Genomic DNA, 19934 nt, shown 5'->3' with positions numbered 1-19934 from the left:
CAAAATTTCACAATACCATAACACGTTGCTAGACTAATGTTCAGTTCTCATGTCATTATCCGTCTTTCTGCAAATCCGGATCGTGCCAATCCCCAATTATTCTGTTCTGCTGTATGTACGTAATCTTATTTGTTCTATGTAAAGGTCTGTCAATTAGATATTAACATTTAAAAATGAACCTTCCATAATTTTGAGGTATGTTATATAAAACTAACTGCTGGAACAGTAGTGGTAGGTTGTGGTTCATATTTGAGAAAGCATGGCAAAGTCATTGCAAATCACAAAGTGTGTTTGCAGCTTCTTATGTATCATATGGTATAAACTCAAAAAAGGTTGTGTCTATAATTCTGGTCTGTAAAAATTGCAGCAAATTGTGACAAAGTGGTGCAAGAAATGCACACGAATGGACCCTATAATCAAGTGGGACAAATGATATGGAAACAAATAACAATATATCATTCCATTCCCTCCAATACAAATACCATTTGATCTTCAACATACTGATAGTGTGTTTCTATGCTTGACAGTTCCCAAACTTTAAATGTTACATCTCATAAAAACATTTTAAAAGAGAACAAAAACCATTTATTATCTATTTTATATACATGAGTTCATTATTCTTTCTCATGAAAATCAACTTCAAAATCATAATCTTCTGCTGGACTAGAACTCTGACCAGTACTCAGGGTAAACTGCTCTAGAACCCCAGCCAAAGATGCTGCTTCTCGGTCTATGAAAAAGAAAACGACACACATTACTGTTTACAATTTTGTGATGAAATACAGTATTTTTAATGAGAAACAAAAGCATAAAAACTATATGGCTACTGTTGTATAGGGCTTAACATCAAGGACATCCCCTCCTGGCAGGGAAGAAAAATGTGAGAGGGAAGAACTGGTCACAAAATATTTACCTCTTCTGGCTTCTGTTTTCTTCAATTTCTTGAACTCCAGCTTCTTGTGCTTATTTAATTTTTGATTACCTTCCAATGACATTAATGATTCAGTTTTCTTTGCTTCAGACTTGGTAGATTTTTCCTTATCTTTTTTAACCCTCAACTTCTTACTATTTTCTATACCTGATACTGACACATTGTCAGCAAGCTGTGGACAGAAAAAGTTCCAGAATTTATCATGTTAGTTTGGCATTTTTTAAATTGTTGCAAACAAGACAAAAAATATCAACCTTAATTTTTTTTGGCAATTTCAGAACAATGGAAATTGTTCATCCTGAGACTTTTATTTTTTAAAAGATTAAAAATATAAACCCCCAGACAAAATATTATTCACTCCTTTCAGAGTTATTCTACACAGACGCTGTGTTATCCCCAGAACCTGTTTAATGGGTGCACTGCCCTTCCGTTTTTACAGACCACTCGGCTAACATAACCTATGTATATCCTACTTACATAACATCTACGGTATATATATAAAAACATGTCCTAACTGACTCATTCATCATTAGAGCCAAAAGTACTGGACATAAAGAAGTGAAATTTTGGGGTTACATTTAATGTACGTACTTACTACTGAAGGGTTTTTGGGTATTCCTTCACTAAGGGGGTGAATTTTCAAAATGAGTAGGCCTATATCTATATGTCAAAACTGAACATTTTAAAGATGTGGAAATTAGTATTTCAAATCTCCTTTAACAATAATGAAACATGCATTTTTTTGTTTTTGGAAAATTCACTCACGAGAGTAAAAATAAGTGAAAAGGGGGTCGAATGCTCTTTATGAGGATGTCTACATCTCAAAAATTGAAGATGTTACAGAAAATTGATACGTAGAATCTCCTTTAAAAATAACGTAACACGTATCTTTTGATTTCAGAAAATCTACTTAAGGGGGTGAAGTGAAAAATAGGGTGAATTTTAAAAATGAGTGTACCTCATAAACTCAACGTTTTAGATGTAGAAATTGGTATTTGGAAACATTTAAAAATAAAGAAATACATATTTTTTAGTTTTAAGAAAATTTACGTAAGGTAGGGTGGGGTGTTTACAATCTGCTTTACGTCGCACCGACGCAGATAGGTCTTATGGCGACGATGGTATAGGAAAGGCCTAGGAGTGGGAAGGAAGCGGTCATGGCCTTAATTAAGGTACAGCCCCAGCATTTGCCTAGTGTGAAATTGGGAAACCACGAAAAACCATCTTCAGGGCTGCTGACAGTTGGAGCTCGAATTCACTATCAGCCGGGTGCAAGCTTACAGCTGCACGCCCCTAACTGCACGGCCAACTCGCCTGGTGGGGGGGTTTGAAAGGATGATGATGATGCCTGTTGTTTAAAGGGGCCTAACATACAGGTCATCAGCCCCTAATGGTACGAAATGAGACAAAATGCAATTTAAAAGTCCAAAATCATCCACTGACCAGAATTCAAAATGTGATGATGAAGAATGAAGGGATGGATATGAATTTAAAGCAATCATTGGCCCCATCTTGCAATGCCCCTAATTCCCAGAAACTAGCGTTAAACAAAAGAATAATATTACTGACCAAGGGACTGCTTCTAAAGCGCAATACTGAATCAATGATGTTTGTAGTCTAAAGGGGCCCAAAATCCAGGTCATCGGTCCGTTATAATGGTACTTATCGCTAGGAATGTTGCACCATGGTATTTGTCATGTTGTGGTACTAATCAAAAGTAGCGTAGATTTGTGGTATTCTACACATTATGGTATTACTCACAGGGAATTATAACAGACCTATTGTGTTTCTCACACTGCGACTCCATTCACATGCAATGCAAACCTATGGTGTTCCTCATATAGTGGGTACTAACCATACGCAAGGCAGAACCATGGTGTCGCTCACATAGTGGTACTAATCACAGGTATTGTAAAATCCACCCTGATTCACACACTGTCGCTACTAATCATAAACCTATTATGTACCTAAAATACTGGTACTACGCACAAGTAAAGGGGACCATCATGTTCCCCGCGTGGTGGTACTAATTACAAGTGGTCTCATGGGTCTAATTCGATCATTCCTTGGTTGCCCCTTTTAAATCAAATACACTTTATTTGCAAATGAGTTGTCTACCTCGGTGGCAAGTGGTACACTAAAATACATTATTATCAAGCACTAAATTTTAAATTAACAAGAGAAGGTGATGCTTGTTGTTTAAAGGGGCCTAACATCTAAGGTCATCGGCCCAACAAGAGAAGAAGACATTTTCCTAGAATATAATATTATACAATTTACACTAACAATTTTTCTATTAAACACACAGCTCATCTTTAATATTGTTTACAAAATTCTACTTGTAATATCTTCTGTACTTACAAACATAGTCAACTCACATACAGTATGTGGAATTACTTCAAATAATACTATACAACTGTACCACTGCTATAGGATTTAAATTTACATTGCATTTATATATATACATACATACATATATTTTTTTTTTTTTACCCATTTTGGAACCTAAATAGCATAATGACCTGCTGCGTCTTAACCAGGTCCGTTTGCCACAGCTTTTCAGAGTTCCTGAAGGGCCTTCACAGCTACCGTAGCATCCTAGGGCCCTCGAAGTCTCCACTGTACTTTACAGGCAGTCCCCTACTTCAGCTGTTCAATCTCCATAGACCAGGGGATGGAATTAATTTATTCACAATTTTATTTTTTAAATTTACAATAACCTGCACAGGTCGAATGCCCTCTAACAATTCTTTTCTCTGTTGCTGTTTATATTCTTCTTGAATATCTGTACAGATTTTGAAAAAGGATCAAACACTACCCTTGATAAACTGTTCCACTCCTTCACACCCTTCCCAATGAATGAAAATTTACCCCATACACTTCAGCTAAAATCCCTTCTAATTTTATACTTGTGGTCAGCCCTGCCGATATAATTATTTCTCCCCATGCTTCCTCTCCTGTACAGGTTCTATATAATTCTGTAAGTATGGTTTTCTCCCTTCTCTTACTTAGTTTCCTACCCAACATTTCTGATACACTACTTTTTCTCCCGAATTCGCCTGTTATAAATCTTGCTGCTTTCCTCTGCACGCCATTATTTCTTTTATTAGGTATTCCTGGTAAGGATCCCAAACACTATTTCTTCTTCTTCATGTGCCATGTCCTCGCAGAACATTGGCGATCAGCAGCATCATCTGTTGTTTGTTCATAGCTGTTCTGAACAGAGTAAGCTTTGTAACCCCAAACCACTGGCTCAAGTTGCCAAGCCATAATGTCTTACTTCTCCCCAGGCCACTTTTTCCATTAATTTTCCCTTGGAGTGTTACTTGTAGAAGGTGGTATTTACTGTTCCGCATCACATGACCAAAGTAAGGCTTCCTTCTCTTGATGGTAGTGAGAATTTCTGGTTCTTTGTTCATACGGTGCAAAACGTCTATATTGGTCATTTTAGCTGTCCAAGGTATCTTCAGCATCCTTCGGTACGTCCACATTTCAAATGCTTACAATTTCTTGCACATGGTCTCAGTTAGTGTCCATGCCTCAACGCCGTATAACAGAATGCTGAAAACGCAGCACCGGAGTTTCTTTTTCTATTTGCTTTACGTCACACCGACAGAGATAGGACTTATGGTGACGATGGGATAGTAAGTCCTGGGAATGGGAAGGAAGGGGCTGTGGCTTTAATTGAGGTACAGCCTCAGCATTCGCCTCGTGTGAAAATGGGAAAGCACGGAAAAACACCTTCAGGGTTGCGTGACAGTGGGGTTCGAACCCACTATCTCCCGGATGCAAGCTCACAGCTGCACGCCCCTAACCGCACAGAGAACTCTCCCGGTAGCACTGGAGTAGTCGTGTCCGTAGTGTAATGGAAAGGTCATGGCTTGTCAAAAGTTTTCTAAGTCTCTGAAAAGAAGTTCTGGCCTGCTCAATTCTGCATCGGATCTCATGAGTAAGGTCCCAGTTATCACTGATGTGACATCCCAGGTATTTAAATGTTGCCTCTCTCGCGATCTGTACCTTTGCTGCTGTGAGATTACCTCAAATGCCATCTTCTTTCCTACTTATAACCATCCACTTGGTCTTATTTACATTAAGCCTCAAGCCCACTGCGCTGCTGGCTTCAGTGACAGCATTAAATAGTTCCTGTAGATCCTGGAGATTGGTTGCAAGCAGCACAGTGTCATCGGCGTACCTGATGTTATTTATGATGAAACCATTAACCACAACTCCTTGAGTCTTTCTGTAAAGAGCATCTCGAAAAATCTTTTCTGAATAGATGTTGAAAAGCATGGGGGAAAGAATACAGCCTTGGCAAACTCCTTTCATATTTGAGACTTCTTCCGAGACACAACCATTGACTCTTATGTCAGCACTCTAGTTCCAATAGAGATTACCAATAATACCAAGTCCTAATTCTCGAAGAATGTTCATAAGTTCATCATGGCGGACTGTATCAAAGGCCTTTTCGTAATCGATGAAACAAGCAAAAACATCGACATTGACATCTCGGCACCGTTGGACTAATACCTGCAGACTGAATAATGCCTCTCTAGTATCAAAACCATGTCTGAAGCCAAACTGTGAGCTTCCGATATTCTCCTCACATTTATGATAAATTTTTGCATGCAAGACCTTTAGGAACACTTTCAGAACGTGGCTCATCAAACTAATTGTTCTATATTCATTGCAGAATTTTGCATTGGCTTTCTTAGGCAATATTACAAAAGTCGATTTGAGCCAGTCTCGAGGAATGGTGCCACTGCAGTGAATACTGTTGAATAGGTCAACTAATAATGAAAAGGATTTTTCTTTCTCAAGCAGTTTCAGTATCTCAGCATACATCTCATCAGGGCCTGGAGCGTTCCCATTCTTCGCTGTTCTTATGGCATATTCTACTTCTGCACGTGTGATATCCACACCACTGTCTGCCCAAGCACCATGATCCACATTTCTGCGATCCAAGAAGAGATTTTGTACATATTCCATCCATTCCTTCAGTTCCTCTTCTGTGCTCACTAAGATGTCACCATTCTTATTAAGGAGGACTCCACTACCCTTCTTGTTATATGCACCAGTTACTTGTTTCACTTTCTTGTACATGTTGAAAAAATCATGTTTTGAATTCATTAATTCTATTTCGTTGCATTCCTCAGAGAGTTGTTCTTTCGCATTCCTTATTTTTTGTCGCATTAAATTCTGCAAATTTTTGTATGTTACAGGATCTTTGTTCTTCTCTGGTCCATCAGCTTCTGGATTTCTTCTGTCATCCATGGCTTGTTTTTCCTCCTTCCAGCATCCATTAATTTTACTTGACTTACGTTGTTAATTGCACATTTGATGTGATTCCAAGTGCCTTCAACATCATTCGCATTAATGCTGTTTTGAATTTCCACATGTTTTACACGTAGGGTTGACTGAACTTCATCCTTCAGTGCTTGATCTTGAAGCTTCTGAATCTCAATCTGGCTAAAACTCCCCTTTAAATGGTATTTCTTCAGCCTGAGGTTCATGGAAGCGACAGTAGGCTATGGTCTGAGTTGATATCAGCACCAGGGTATGTTTTCACACATTTGATAGAATTTCTAAACTGCTTCTTAATTGTGATGTAATCAAGCTGGTTCCTAATACTGCTGTCAGCATTAGAGGTCCACGTATAGAGGCGACGTGGAGGTAGCTGGAAATATGTGTTTGCTATCATAAGGCCCTCCTCCTGGCACATCTGGACCAGTCGATCACCTCGAGTATTGCTTGCTCCTAATTCGTAGTCGCCGACTACATCAGCCCGTCGGCCATGGTCGACTTTAGCATTGAAATCGCCCATCACAATGTTTTATCTCAGATGGTTTGGTGTATGACAGAGCTGCTTCAATTTTTGTGTAAAAATCTTCGACATCAACGTCTGACGCATCACATATTGGAGCATATACTTGAATGATATTCACTAAAATTGGTCGTGCATTAAGCTGTAATAAACATACTCTATCTGATACTGGTACAAAAGTTTTCACAGACTTATTGATGTCTCGATGTACAATGAAACCCATGCCATTAAGATGGCGAGGATCGTCATTACCAGAATAGTATACCTGATAACCACTGACTACACTTTTTCCTGAATGAGGCCAAAGCATTTCGCTAATGCCAAGAACGTCGATCTTGAGTCTCTCCATCTCTCTGATGGCGTTATGAGTCTTTCCACTTTTAAACAAGGTGCGAACATTCCACGTTGCTATCCTTCTCATGACTAGCCCGGAGATTCTTAGCACCCTCTGCTCACTGAAAGGCTGCCAGGGACTGGGGACTTTGGTTTATGTTTTCCAGTCATGCTACAGATTTTCCTGGGGATTAAATATGAGGTGGTTTCCCGTTGCCTTCCTCGCGCAGTTTTGAGACCTCTTACACCATTATGGTTACGCTCCCAAATGTGTGTTACATCACCGTATCAGTCGATATCTTGGCTGACGCCAACGTGCACTAATGACGAAGTTGCTGCTCTCCGTCATTATGGATTCCAATGGCATTTCCTCCACTGAGGAACCATATCCCTCCCTCCCTAAAGGCTCAACCGCCCGAAGCCGTTGGCCTTTTAGGGTGGTCAGGTTATTTCCCGCCGCCCAACATTCGGCGTTGGAGACGCTCACTGTATGGTCTACTTCGTATATCATAACAGATTCTGTGGTCTAGGTAACACCGGATATGTAGTGTGGAGTTCCTATATGAATCGTGGTTTCTATGGCAATTACGTTGAATCAGACAAGATGGCTGACACTTAGGGCAAGAGTCTATAGATAGATATAATAAACTGCCATTCTATGTAGTGTTATCTATGGAATGATTGTAGGAAATCCAATATGGCTCTCACTTAGGGCGTAAAACTTTCACAAATATAACCCTAATAACAGCAAATAAATATCGTAATACTACTAGACAAGAATACTAAGTCAGCACATCAAAATAAGCCACAAAACATCCAACAGAAGCATACTTCTTGCATTTAGATCAATATATTATGCAGCACAACTTCACTACAGTCTATTTGCATAATCCAATAATGGATGAACCATACTTAAGTAACTTTTCTTTTTTAATTCTTTGTTGCATCCTTTAAGTAGCTTCATTATGACATGTAATGATCTGTATGCTTTCCCAACGTCATCAAAACGACCAGTACAAATTACTTTCAAATCTCACACCTAAGTATTTGCACAAGCGATCATTTGGGACAGTTACCTCATCATAAGTATATTTAAATTCAGTTTGTAAGTTACTGTTTGTAAATAATGTAACAGTTGATTTGCCTCCATTAACCTTAATATTATTCTCTTCAACCCATTGTTGGATACTGTCAAGATCCCTTTGTAATTCTGAATAATCCTCAATGTTATTTATTTCCCTATAAACAATTATGTCATCTGCATACAATTTTATTTTTGATGTTATATTGTTCCCTACATCGTTTTGCATATATTAAGAAAAGTAATACACCGATTATACTACCCTGTGCAATTCCTTCCCTCACAAAATTCCTCTTCCTGTGATACATTATTTCCTACTTTGACCTTCTGAACCCTTGAATTTAGAAATGTTCTTATCCAACGTATAACCCTTATGTCCAATCCTATTCCCTCCAGTTTCTTATATAATATTCCACTCTGTCAAATTCTTTGGAAAGGTCTATGGCTATGCAATCCAACTGGCCACCTGAATAAGTCCTGCTGAAATCCCACCAGTTGTGCCTCACATCATATATCCCTTGTCAGGTCAGAATATTTTCTGCTACCGTATATGACAGTAGACAGTACTATCTGCGACTGTTTGGCCGAGGGTCTGGCGGCAATACCAAACTAAGGGAAAACTAATAGCTGCGAGCAGAGGAGTTTTCCCTTAGAAGGTTGGATGAGACCTTTGTGTGGAAAATAACACATAAATTCATCAGCTGCTGCCTTGCAGTGAGGCAGGGGACTGCCAAAGGCTAAGGGAGACCACCCTGAAAGAAAATCCTCTAGTACGTTAGGCTTATCAAGTCGGTACAGGAGTACAATGCAGTTGCCTTCAAAATGAAAGCGAGCCTCAGAAGGAAACATATTCTAAATGTCGACAATACTTCAAGTACTCTTGGAATTAATGACGACGTCATATCTGATGTTCATTCAAGATGCATGGGAAGAACTGGTCATAGAAACAAGCTTTGGATTGGAACCTTAAACGTTACGACTCTAACAGGAAAACGCAACAAAATCATGGATTTATTGAACCGTACACATATTCACATCTTACGGCTACGTGAAACCAAATAGAAAGGTTGCAACACAAGAATGTTAGAGGATAGATATAAATTATACTGGAGTGGTAATCCTGCAGTGGTGAGGAATGGAGTTGGTTTCATACTACATAAAAACATTGATAGTATAACAGACATCTCATTCATCAATGAGAGGTTAATCAAAGCTAAAATATGCCTAAATGAAGAAAGCCAAACTGTGATCCAAGTTTATGCCCCCTAGCAGGGTTGTAGTAACGACCAAAAAGCAAGCTTCCTAGAAAAACTACAGGACATCATTGATGAAGAGAACATAATGATAATTGGGGATTTTAATGCCAAGGCAGGAACTGATAGGTCAGGTTATGAAGAAATTATTGGTCCATATGGATTTGGTAATAGAAATGAGGATCTATGTACACAAAACCAACTTCTGGTGAAGAACTCGTGGTTTCAGAAATGGGATAGCCACAAGATGAGATACAGCTGAGATGGTCAGTATAGATCAGTGATAGACCTTATCATCACAGATAGGCCAAGTGGAGAAAAGGTGTATGATGTAAAAGTGATACCTAGTGAGAGCCTTGATAGTGACCATAGAGTCCTCATTGCAGACCTGAAAGCAGGGCCTCTCAGAGTGCATGCACTGTGCACGGTGCAAAAGATGACTTCGCTTGGTTGACCAGAGTGCAGACCCCCACTCCTAAATTTGGAGCAATAGCGCTGTCTCTCTCTTTCCCCACGCCTGTCTCGCTCGCTCCGCCTGTCTCCCTCTTCCTTACTTGCTCCGTAGCGCTCCACATCCGAGCTGAGTGGAGCCGAGTTGAGCTGAGCTTAACCGAGTATCCCAGAGACGAAGCGTTGGTCCGAGGCGAACTGAGCGAGACCAATGCACAGTGCACGGAGCTCTTGCGCCTCCAAGTGCACGCGTGAGATCTTAGGCGTTTGAGAGGCCCTGCCTAAGAGTCACCAAACCTATTATTAAAGTAAACAAGAAAAAAACCCTGAATTAAAGACTGGAAATTGAAAGATCTGGAAGTCAAACAGCAGTTTCAAGAGGAAATCAGAGCTAACTAATAACAGACACACAGAAAGGTAATGAAGAATGGAATGATTTTGAGGGAAGTCGGTTGGTATCGCAGATAAAATATGTGGAAGAACAAGCACAAGAGTTAGAGAGAAAAGAACATCTTGGTGGAATGATACAGTGAAAGAAGCCATAATGAAAAGGAATAAAGCCAAAAAAGTTCTTGATGTGGCTAACTCTGACAGAAGAATCAACAGCGACCGAATAGACAACAATAAATTGGAAGATATGGCGAAAGAATATAGATACAGAAAGTTGGAAGTCAAGAGAATTGTACGGGAAGAAAAAAAAGAAAAGTTGGGAAGAATTTAAAACTAAACTGGAAGAAGACAGTAAAGGGAGTATGAAAATGATATATGGAATAGTAAATAATAAAAGATCAGATAAAGGAACAATTACAGGTCTGGAGACAGCAGATGGGAATATAAGTTTGCAATATGAAAGATATCAGAGATACAATGGGACAATATTTTGACAAGCTCCTAAGTGTCCCTAATGAGATCTCTGTGGAGGATACATACATACATTATCATTATAGACTGTTATGCCTTTCAAAGTTCAGTCTGCAAGCCTCTGAGAATTTTCTAAACGTCGCCACAATCCTCGATTTGCAACTAGTGTTGTGGCCTCATTTAGTTCTATACCTCTTATCTTTAAATCGTTAGGAACCGAGTCTAACCATCGTCGTCTTGGCCTCCCTCTACTTCTCTTACCCTCCGTAACAGAGTCCATTATTCTCCTGGGTAACCTATCCTCCTCCATTCGCAACACATGACCCCACCACTGAAGCCGGTTTATGCGTACAGTTTCATCCATCGAGTTCATTCCTAAATAGGCCTTTATCTCCACATTTAAAGTTAAAAACTTCATGATTGTTCCGTATTGAATAGAGAAATAAGATGTACAATATTATAGGGAAGGATCAACCTTTCAATACTGCATAGTAAGTTGATCTAAAAAGTAGTTACAACCTGTTTATTGGGACCGGTTTCAACACATTTCAAGTGTCATCATCTGAGTACCCTCCTGCCATTGTTCCCACCTGTTTGTACCAGCAATCATTCTTGCTACTTTCATGTCTGTTACTTCTAACTTATGGATAACATATCCTGAGTCCACCCAGCTTTCGCTCCCGTAAAGCAAAGTTGGTCTGAAAACAGACCAATGTAAAGATAGTTTCGTCTGGGAGCTGACTTCCTTCTTACAGAATACTGTTGATCGCAACTGCGAGCTCACTGCATTAGCTTTACTACACCTTGATTCAATCTCACTTACTATATTACCATCCTGGGAGAACACACAACCTAAATACTTGAAATTATCGACCTGTTCTAGCTTTGTATCAACAATCTGACCTTCAATTCTGTTGAATTTCTTACCTACTGACATCAATTTAGTCTTTGAGAGGCTAATTTTCACACCATACTCATTGCACATATTTTCAAGTTCCAAGATATTAGACTGCAGGCTTTCGGCACAGTCTGCCATTAAGACCAAGTCGTCAGCATAGGCCAAACTGCTTACTACATTTCCATCTAACTGAATCCCTCCTTGCCATTTTGTACCTTTCAGCAGATGATCCATGTAAACTACGAACAGCAAAGGTGAAAGATTACAGCCTTGTCTAACCCCTGTAGGTACCCTGAACCAAGAACTCATTCTACCATCAATTCTCACTGAAGCCCAATTGTCAACATAAATGCCTTTGATTGATTTTAATAATCTACCTTTAATTTCATAGTCCCCCAGTATAGTGAACATCTTTTCCCTCGGTACCCTGTCATATGCTTTCTCTAGATCTACAAAACATAAACACAACTGCCCATTCCTCTTGTAGCATTTTTCAATTACCTGGCGCATACTGAAAATCTGATCCTGACAGCATCTCTGTGGTCTGAAACCACACTGGTTTTCATCCAACTTCCTCTCAACTACTGATCGCACCGTCCCTTCCAAGATGCCAGTGAATACTTTGCCTGGTATACTAATCAATGCGATACCTCGATAGTTGTTGCAATCCTTCCTGTTCCCTTGCTTGTAGATAGGTGCAATTACTGCTTTTGTCCAATCTGAAGGTACCTTACCAACACTCCACGCTATTTTACTACTCTATGAAGCCATTTCATCCCTGCCTTCCCACTATACTTCACCATTTCAGGTCTAATTTCATCTAATCCTGCTGCCTTATGACAATGGAGTTTTTTTTACCATCCCTTTCACTTCCTCAAGCATAATTTCACCAACATAATTTTCCTCCTCCCCATGAGCTTAGCTGTTTGCAACACCACCAGGACGATTTCCTTTTACATTGAGAAGATGTTCAAAATATTCCCTCCACTTCTCCAGCGATTCCCTGGGTTCTATTATGAGTTCGCCTGAATTACTCAAAACACTGTTCATTTCCTTTTTCCCTCCCTTCCTAAGATTCTTTATTACTGTCCAGAAAGGTTTCCCTGCTGCCTGACCTAGCCTTTCCAGGTTATTACCAAAATCTTCCCATGACTTCTTTTTGGATTCAACAACTATTTGTTTTGCTCTGTTTCTTTTATCTACGCACAAATCCCTGTCTGCCTTGGCCCTCATTTGGAGCCATTTCTGATATGCCTTCTTTTTACGTTTACAGGCAGCTCTCACTTCATCACTCCACCAAGATGTTCGCCTTTTCCCATCTTTACACAGAGTTGTTCCGAGGCATTACCTTGCTGTTTCTAATACAGCATCCCTGTATGCCACCCATTCACTTTCTATAACCTGAACCTGCTTACTGTCTACTCTTCGAAACTTCTCACTAATCATATCCATGTACTTCTGTCTAATTTCCTCGTCATGGAGATTTTCTACCCTTATTCGTTTGCAGACAGATTTCACTTTCTCTACCCTAAGCCTAGAGATACTTAGTTCACTACAGATCAGATAGTGGTCTGTATCATCGAAAAATCCGCGAAAACTCGTACATTCCTAACAGATTTCCTGAATTCGAAGTCGGTTAAGATATAGTCTATTATGGACCTGGTACCCCTAGCTTCCCATGTGTAGCGGTGAATAGCCTTATGCTCGAAGAATGTATTCGTAACAGCTAAACCTATACTAGCACAGAAGTCCAGCAAACGCTTCCCATTCCCATTAGCTTCCATATCTTCCCCACATTTACCAATCACCCTTTCGTGTCCTTCAGTTCTATTCCCAACTCTCGCATTGAAATCGCCCATTAGCACTATTTTATCCTTGCTGTTGACCCTGACCACGATGTCACTCAATGCTTCATAAAACTTGTCAACTTCATCCTCATCTGCACCCTCACATGGTGAATACACGGACACAATTCTTGTCCTAATTCCTCCAACTGACAGATCTGCCCACATCATTCGCTTCTTTATGTGCCTAACAGAAACTATGTTGCGTGCAATGGTATTCCTGATAAAGAGTCCTACCCCAGACTCTGCCCTTCCCTTTCTAACACCCGTCAAGTACACTTTATAATCTCCTATCTCTTCCTCGTTATCACCCCTTACTCGAATATCACTTACTCCTAGCACATCCAGATGCATCCTCTTTGCTGACTCAGCCAGTTCTACTTTCTTTCTTACATAAGCCCCATTAATATTGATAGCTCTCCATCAAATTCCATTTCGTTCGCCAAGTTGTTTCCAAGGAGTCCCTCGCCTGTCAAATGGGAGTGGGACTCCATTACTCCCTTATGTCCGAGGCTTGCTTAAAATGTTCTGAGTTTGGTAAATTCATGAAGCAGGATGCTACCCTACTTGCACATAATCCAAGTGAGAATCTCTCCTCTAACGGGTTATGGACCACCGGTGAATTGTATAGTCCTAACCGCCTGAGCACAAGGAGGGCCGTGTCCGAAATACCCACTCCCATTCCATAGCAACTGGTATCCTGACTCTCAGGACCACTTACTAGGCCACTCAGCCGTTGCCCATGGTTCACGAACTAGGACGTGACTACAGTAACCCACAAACATGAACCTGAGGATGTAGGACAGAAAACAATAGAGGAAGATATCCCAATCACATGGGCAGAAGTAGAGTAAACTCTCCATATGATGAGAAGTGGTAAGTCAGCACGAGCTGATGAAGTTACAGCTGACATGATTAAAGCTGCTGGTCCACCAGGAATACAGTGGCTGTATAGAGATCTCAGAACAATATGGAAGGATAATGAAATACCTGAAGATTGGACAAAACGGATGATAGTTCCTATCTTTAAGAAAGGGAGTAGAAGGAAAAGTGAAAATTACAGAGGCATTACCCTTGTATCACATGGCCTTAAAATTATGGGGAAGATCATTGAAGCCAGAGTAAGGGTTATACTAAAGCCTATCTTAGAAGAGGAACAACATGGCTTTAAGGCTGGAAGAAGCAGACCAGATCTGATTATTGTGTTTGTTCTTGAAAAGGCATTTGATAATGTTCCTAGATCAAATATTTGGAAAAGTTTTAGAAAACTTGTTGTACTAGAGTACCTTATTAGGAAGATCCAAATGCTATATACTAATTGCAAAAGCTGTGTCAGTATTGGAGATGGTCACTCTGAATGGTTCAATACAACCAAAGAGTCAACAGGGAGGTGCCTTATCACTTCTATTCATAGCAATTATGGATACCATTTTAAAGGAACTAAAAGGAAAAGGTAATAAAGATCTTCAGGCTCTGGTATTTGCAGACGATATGGCAATATGGGATGAAACAGAGGAGGGAGTGCAAAATAATCTGAATGCATGGTGTAAGAAGTTTGATGATTATGGAATGAAATTGAACCCATCCAAAACAGTAGCATTGAAAATCAGCAGACATAATGCAGAATGCAACAAAAAATACAGGACCACCAAGTTGAAGTAGTACACCAATTCAGATATTTAGGAAACATAATGGCTAGTAATAATAGAGTTGAGATAGAAATAACAAACACAGTAACCAAAGGCTCTAACTTTTACAGTATCGTTAGACACCTACTATGGGATGAGAAGGTCCCACAAAGAACAAAAATGATCCTGTACACGTCATATTTCATTCCTATCCTTACATATTCTCTAGAAACCTGCACACTGAACATCGAAGGATTGTAGTAGGATTCAAGCCTGTGAAATGTAATTTCTTAGAACTGCCCTACAAACAACACGACTTGATCATGTGAAAAATAATGAGATCCGATCTAACCTAGATCTGAAGGAATCGATGGAGGAAAGGCTTAGGTCATCTAGACTTAAATGGTTTTGGCATGTTAAACGAATGAATAGCATAAGGTTACCATGCGCTTATTTGGAAAAGAGAATAATATGTAGAAGACCAAGAAGAGCATGGATGGATCAACTGAGGGATGACCTGGAGAGTAGAGGATGGAACTGGGAATCTGTCATGGATAACAAAATCTTTTTGAATAGGCAACTTTGGAAGACACTAGTTTTCAAACACCCTAGCCGGCTCGCTGGAAGGGCAAACCGATGATGATGACTGGCCAGGCTGATTGGTCTATAGTTCTCACATTTCCTTTTATCACCCTTTCCTTTATAAATTGGTATTATTATAGATTCCTTCCATTCCTTTTGTATTACAAAATTATTTATGACATAGTCAAAGAGAAATTTTAAATAAGGCACTATGTACCACACCATTGTCTTTAATACCTCCCCAGTAATTTGATCACTCCCTGCTGCTTTTCCTTGCTGAAGCAATTGGATTTCTCTGAAAATATCCTCATCTGTGAATGAGAAGCTTCTTGTTTCCTTATGTCTCTCCCCCCCCCCTATCTTCTGTTTCGGTTTCCAACTCCTGACTATCTTCTACTGAATCTATGAATTCCCTACTAAATCGATTTGCTTTCTAAATATCTGTTAAAAAGTGTTCACCCCCTTCTTTCACTATTGTGGGAATTTGGATTCCTTTTCCTTTTTGATTCCTAATATATGAATACAGCTTTTACCATTTCCCTTTGTGGTCATTACCCTCTTGAAGTATGCCATTCATATAATTCTCTTTTGCTTCCTTTTTCACTCTATTAAGTTCTCTCATTAGCTGTTTTCTAGTTTCTCTACTCTCCCTACCCTCTTTGATTTTCCTGTTTACTATTCTACATTTTCTTTTTAATTTTCTTATTTCTCTTGTATAATAAACAAGGTCTGAGGTCATTATTTTGCCCTTCTTAACAGGTACAAATCTCTTCTCTCCTTCCCAAATGATTCCTTTAAACTTTGCCCAAAGTGTATCCACATAACTCCCCTCACTGAACAATTTGCCTTGCCTGACCCTCTTATTAAGCCTTTTTGGTACCAGTCCTACATCCATTATTATAGCCTATGGTCACCTCCTTCAATTACCTCAGTTTTGTCAGCAATTTCCAATGGTTTAACCAAGAATACATCTAGGAAGTTATTGAGACGAGTAGATTCTTGCACTACTTGTGTAAATCCTCCCTCCCAAATTACTTATTTGCCATTTTCTGTTCACAGGCTTCACTTCCAGCTCCATTCCATTCAACTTCAGGCAGGTTTAGATCTCCCTCAATGATTATTATATCATTATTATTGTTTTTATGTCCGGCTCCATGGCTAAATGGTTAGCGTGCTGGCCTTTGGCCACAGGGGTCCCGGGTTCGATTCCCGGCAGGGTCGGGAATTTTAACCATAATTGGTTAATTTTGCTGGGTGTATGTGTCGTCTTCATCATCATTTCATCCTCATCCCGACATGCAGGTCGCCTACCGGCGTCAAATCAAAAGACCTGCACCTGGCGAGCCGAACATGTCCTCGGACACTTCCGGCACTAAAAGCCATACGCCATTTCATTTCATTGTTTTTATGAGTATAATCTATTATTTTCTCAAATATTTCCAGGCCTAAATGTTCCTGTAATTCCCACCTCCTTCATATTATCACAAACTAATTTTATCCCTAATATTTCATCCCTTTCATCAGTAAACCATTCATGTAAGCAATAAGTTTCTTTCACCAGAATAAACACCCCCCACCCTTCCCATTTTATCTTCTTGGTTTCTACGATAGACTATATACCCTTGTGGAAATACTTCTCTATTGCTTGGAGTACAGCTGGCTCTTTCTACTAGTTTTCCTAGTTGGTATTATAACTCAAGGGAGTTGCCTTTTTTACAGTACATCATCTTATGATTAATAAAATCAAGAACAATATTTTCGTTTCCCTGAATTGTTTAGATGAAGGCTATGTTTTGTGTAACAGTGGTTCTCAAAACTGCTGCATTCAATTACCCGAGTATTAAAAAAATGTTTACAAATTTTAACCATATCTGTGTTAACTTTGTCCACTTCAATGTTCACACATGAGTCTCTACTCAAATCATACCTGTGGGGACGTTCACTACAAAGATGTTAGTGTGAGTCAGCTTACCTAGTTTACATTTAAATTAAGAACTGCCATTCTTGGCGTCGCCATGAGCTACGTCATTCATCCCGCCAATGATCACTATTGCATCACGACTTCCGAGATTTCTTGCTTCCTGCTCCGTGTTTTCCAGTACCTTCTTGATTGGGGCCCCAGGACAGATGACGGCCGATGCTGCAATATCTTCATATGTTCATTTCCTTCGCAATTCCTCTCGCCTGGCCACCACTAAATATAAGAATGCTCAATGCTTTCGCAGGTGCACTATATGGGATTTTAGGCCTAACTTTGCCGCGTCTCGTAATGGAGTTAGTGCTATACGTTTGGCTATTTCCTATAACGATAAGTCCTTGCATATCGCTACTTTCCTCAGAGCTGAAAATCTATTTTTGGTATCAATTACAAAGTTTTCTTTATCTAACTGTACACTTTTTCCTCCTAGAATCCAAAATAACTTGACACCACACGCTTGAATTCATGGAATCACTTGTGTTCTGAGTGTTTAATTTTGATTCCAGTAAATGTACCTTCTCCTTTAACCTTTTCAGTGCTGAGTTACCAGTAGACTGTTCGGTATCTCAGTGCTGAGTTTTTTCATTCATATGTAAACAAATTTGTAGAAGCCTCAATTTTTAACTTATCAGTGGGGTGATTAGCTTAAAATGTTTACGAATGTTGGTTCTTTATAATCTAAATGCAAATGGAAAATCCTACACTTATGTTCGATATTATTTTAAGAGAGATAACAAAATTACACTTGTGTCCACGAGTGCACTTTATACAAAGTAAAGAGCCCAAAATAATATTTCCTAAAATCTGTAGGGAACTAATACATGTAACTTCTTAGAAGTATATTAGTTGATATTTTAAAATACTTTCTAAACCTGAAATGTGGTGATAGTTAATTGTTTTCTACTGGTTGTTTGTGATACCAATCCGTTCAACTATCTGCACCAACTCCACTGGCACAAAAGTTTTAAAATAATTAATGATTTTCGGGTTGTCATCAAATACTACTTGGCCCTCAGAGCCTGTCACAGTTACTTGAAGATCTGGTAATCCGTCCACCACGAAAATAGCGATAAAATAGCTTTTGTACTCACCGTGTTTTTCTTCTTTCGTTTACAATGAGGCTCTGTTTCTTTCTCACATACAATATTTTCGGCACTCTCTGTATCACTCTCACTTTCAAAATCACTTAACAATTCATTAAATTCGTCATCTCCATCACCACTTTCTGCTGTGGTTAATAACTGAAAGATTCTGTGAACCGAAATAACATCGCTGCAAGAGCAAATATATTGTTGTTCCACCATGTTTGTTTACATCAGAGATGAACTCCACAGACGTCTACAAAAAGCTCTGCAAGTTACTTCCCAAAGCTATAACCTCTGATCAATTAGTTCTACATAATGTCCAACAGATGGCAGAACATGTCAGAGATCAAATTGGCTCTCGAAAGTGAACCGGGAAACTAAAAAAAAAAAAAAAAAAAAATTTCTCGCGAACCGTCTATAGACGGGCGTAGCAGTGCTGGACAGGCCGCGTCAGCCCATCTATAGGCAGGCGTAGCACTCATCGGGTTAAGATCTCATTCTCTGCTTTTAATGCTCGTAAATCCTGTTGCAATAAAGATAGAATTACAAGCACATTATCATTACCTCCATCCTCCAAGGAATGAGACGCCAGTGATTCGTTGATCGTTGTAGACCTAGGTTTGATACCGCTATTCAAATTGCACTCGCCATAGTTCACACAGGTCCAAATATCTTCATTTTCAGCATAACCAGCAGTACATATACACTCAAAATGGTACCAAATTAAACACTTTTCACACTGGATACCATTCTTCACTCGCTCCTCATTTACACCACACTTATTCCCGATTATTTCACAAGAGAAGAATCGGGAACCACCTTCACCTACATCCTTTGCTGATGCCATTTTATGACAGGCAAGGGATACCATGGGTGTATTCTTTGCCTGCGTCCCCTATCCACTGTGGGAGGGGGTTCAAAGGACTGAAAATGGGGTTGAATCCTTTAATTAGGAAATTTATATCTCAAAAACTGAATATGTTACAGACGTGAAAATTGGTATTTGGAATCTCTTTTAAAAATAAAGAAACAAGCATTTTTTGCTTTTAGAAATAAGTGAATATGGGGTGAATTCTTAAAATGAATACAACTCAAAAACTGAACATGTTACAGATGTAAAAAATCTGCTATCTGGAATCTCATTTAAAAAGAAATATTTTTTGGTTTTTGGGAAATTTACTTAAGAAGG

At 39.3% G+C, this 19934-nt stretch overlaps 1 protein-coding gene across 1 annotated transcript in view; it reads right to left on the bottom strand.

Annotated features, from left to right (window-relative positions):
- Positions 1 to 562: 562 nt before the first annotated feature.
- Positions 563 to 19934, bottom strand: part of Ns1 (Nucleostemin 1) — a 179591-nt gene continuing 160219 nt past the window's right edge. Inside the window, exons 10-11 of the mRNA XM_067138886.2 lie at positions 914 to 1103; positions 563 to 730 (exon numbers count right to left, since the gene is read on the bottom strand). Coding sequence (XP_066994987.2) covers positions 615 to 730; positions 914 to 1103 — 306 coding nt within the window. The 3' untranslated portion in view covers positions 563 to 614. The remainder of the gene's footprint in view (positions 731 to 913; positions 1104 to 19934) is intronic.

The sequence above is a fragment of the Anabrus simplex genome, chromosome 1 (assembly GCF_040414725.1).
Source record: "Anabrus simplex isolate iqAnaSimp1 chromosome 1, ASM4041472v1, whole genome shotgun sequence".
In the NCBI taxonomy this organism is placed as follows: domain Eukaryota; kingdom Metazoa; phylum Arthropoda; class Insecta; order Orthoptera; family Tettigoniidae; genus Anabrus; species Anabrus simplex.
Note: the sequence above shows the minus strand (reverse complement) of the source record. Positions and strands in the feature narration are given on the sequence as shown.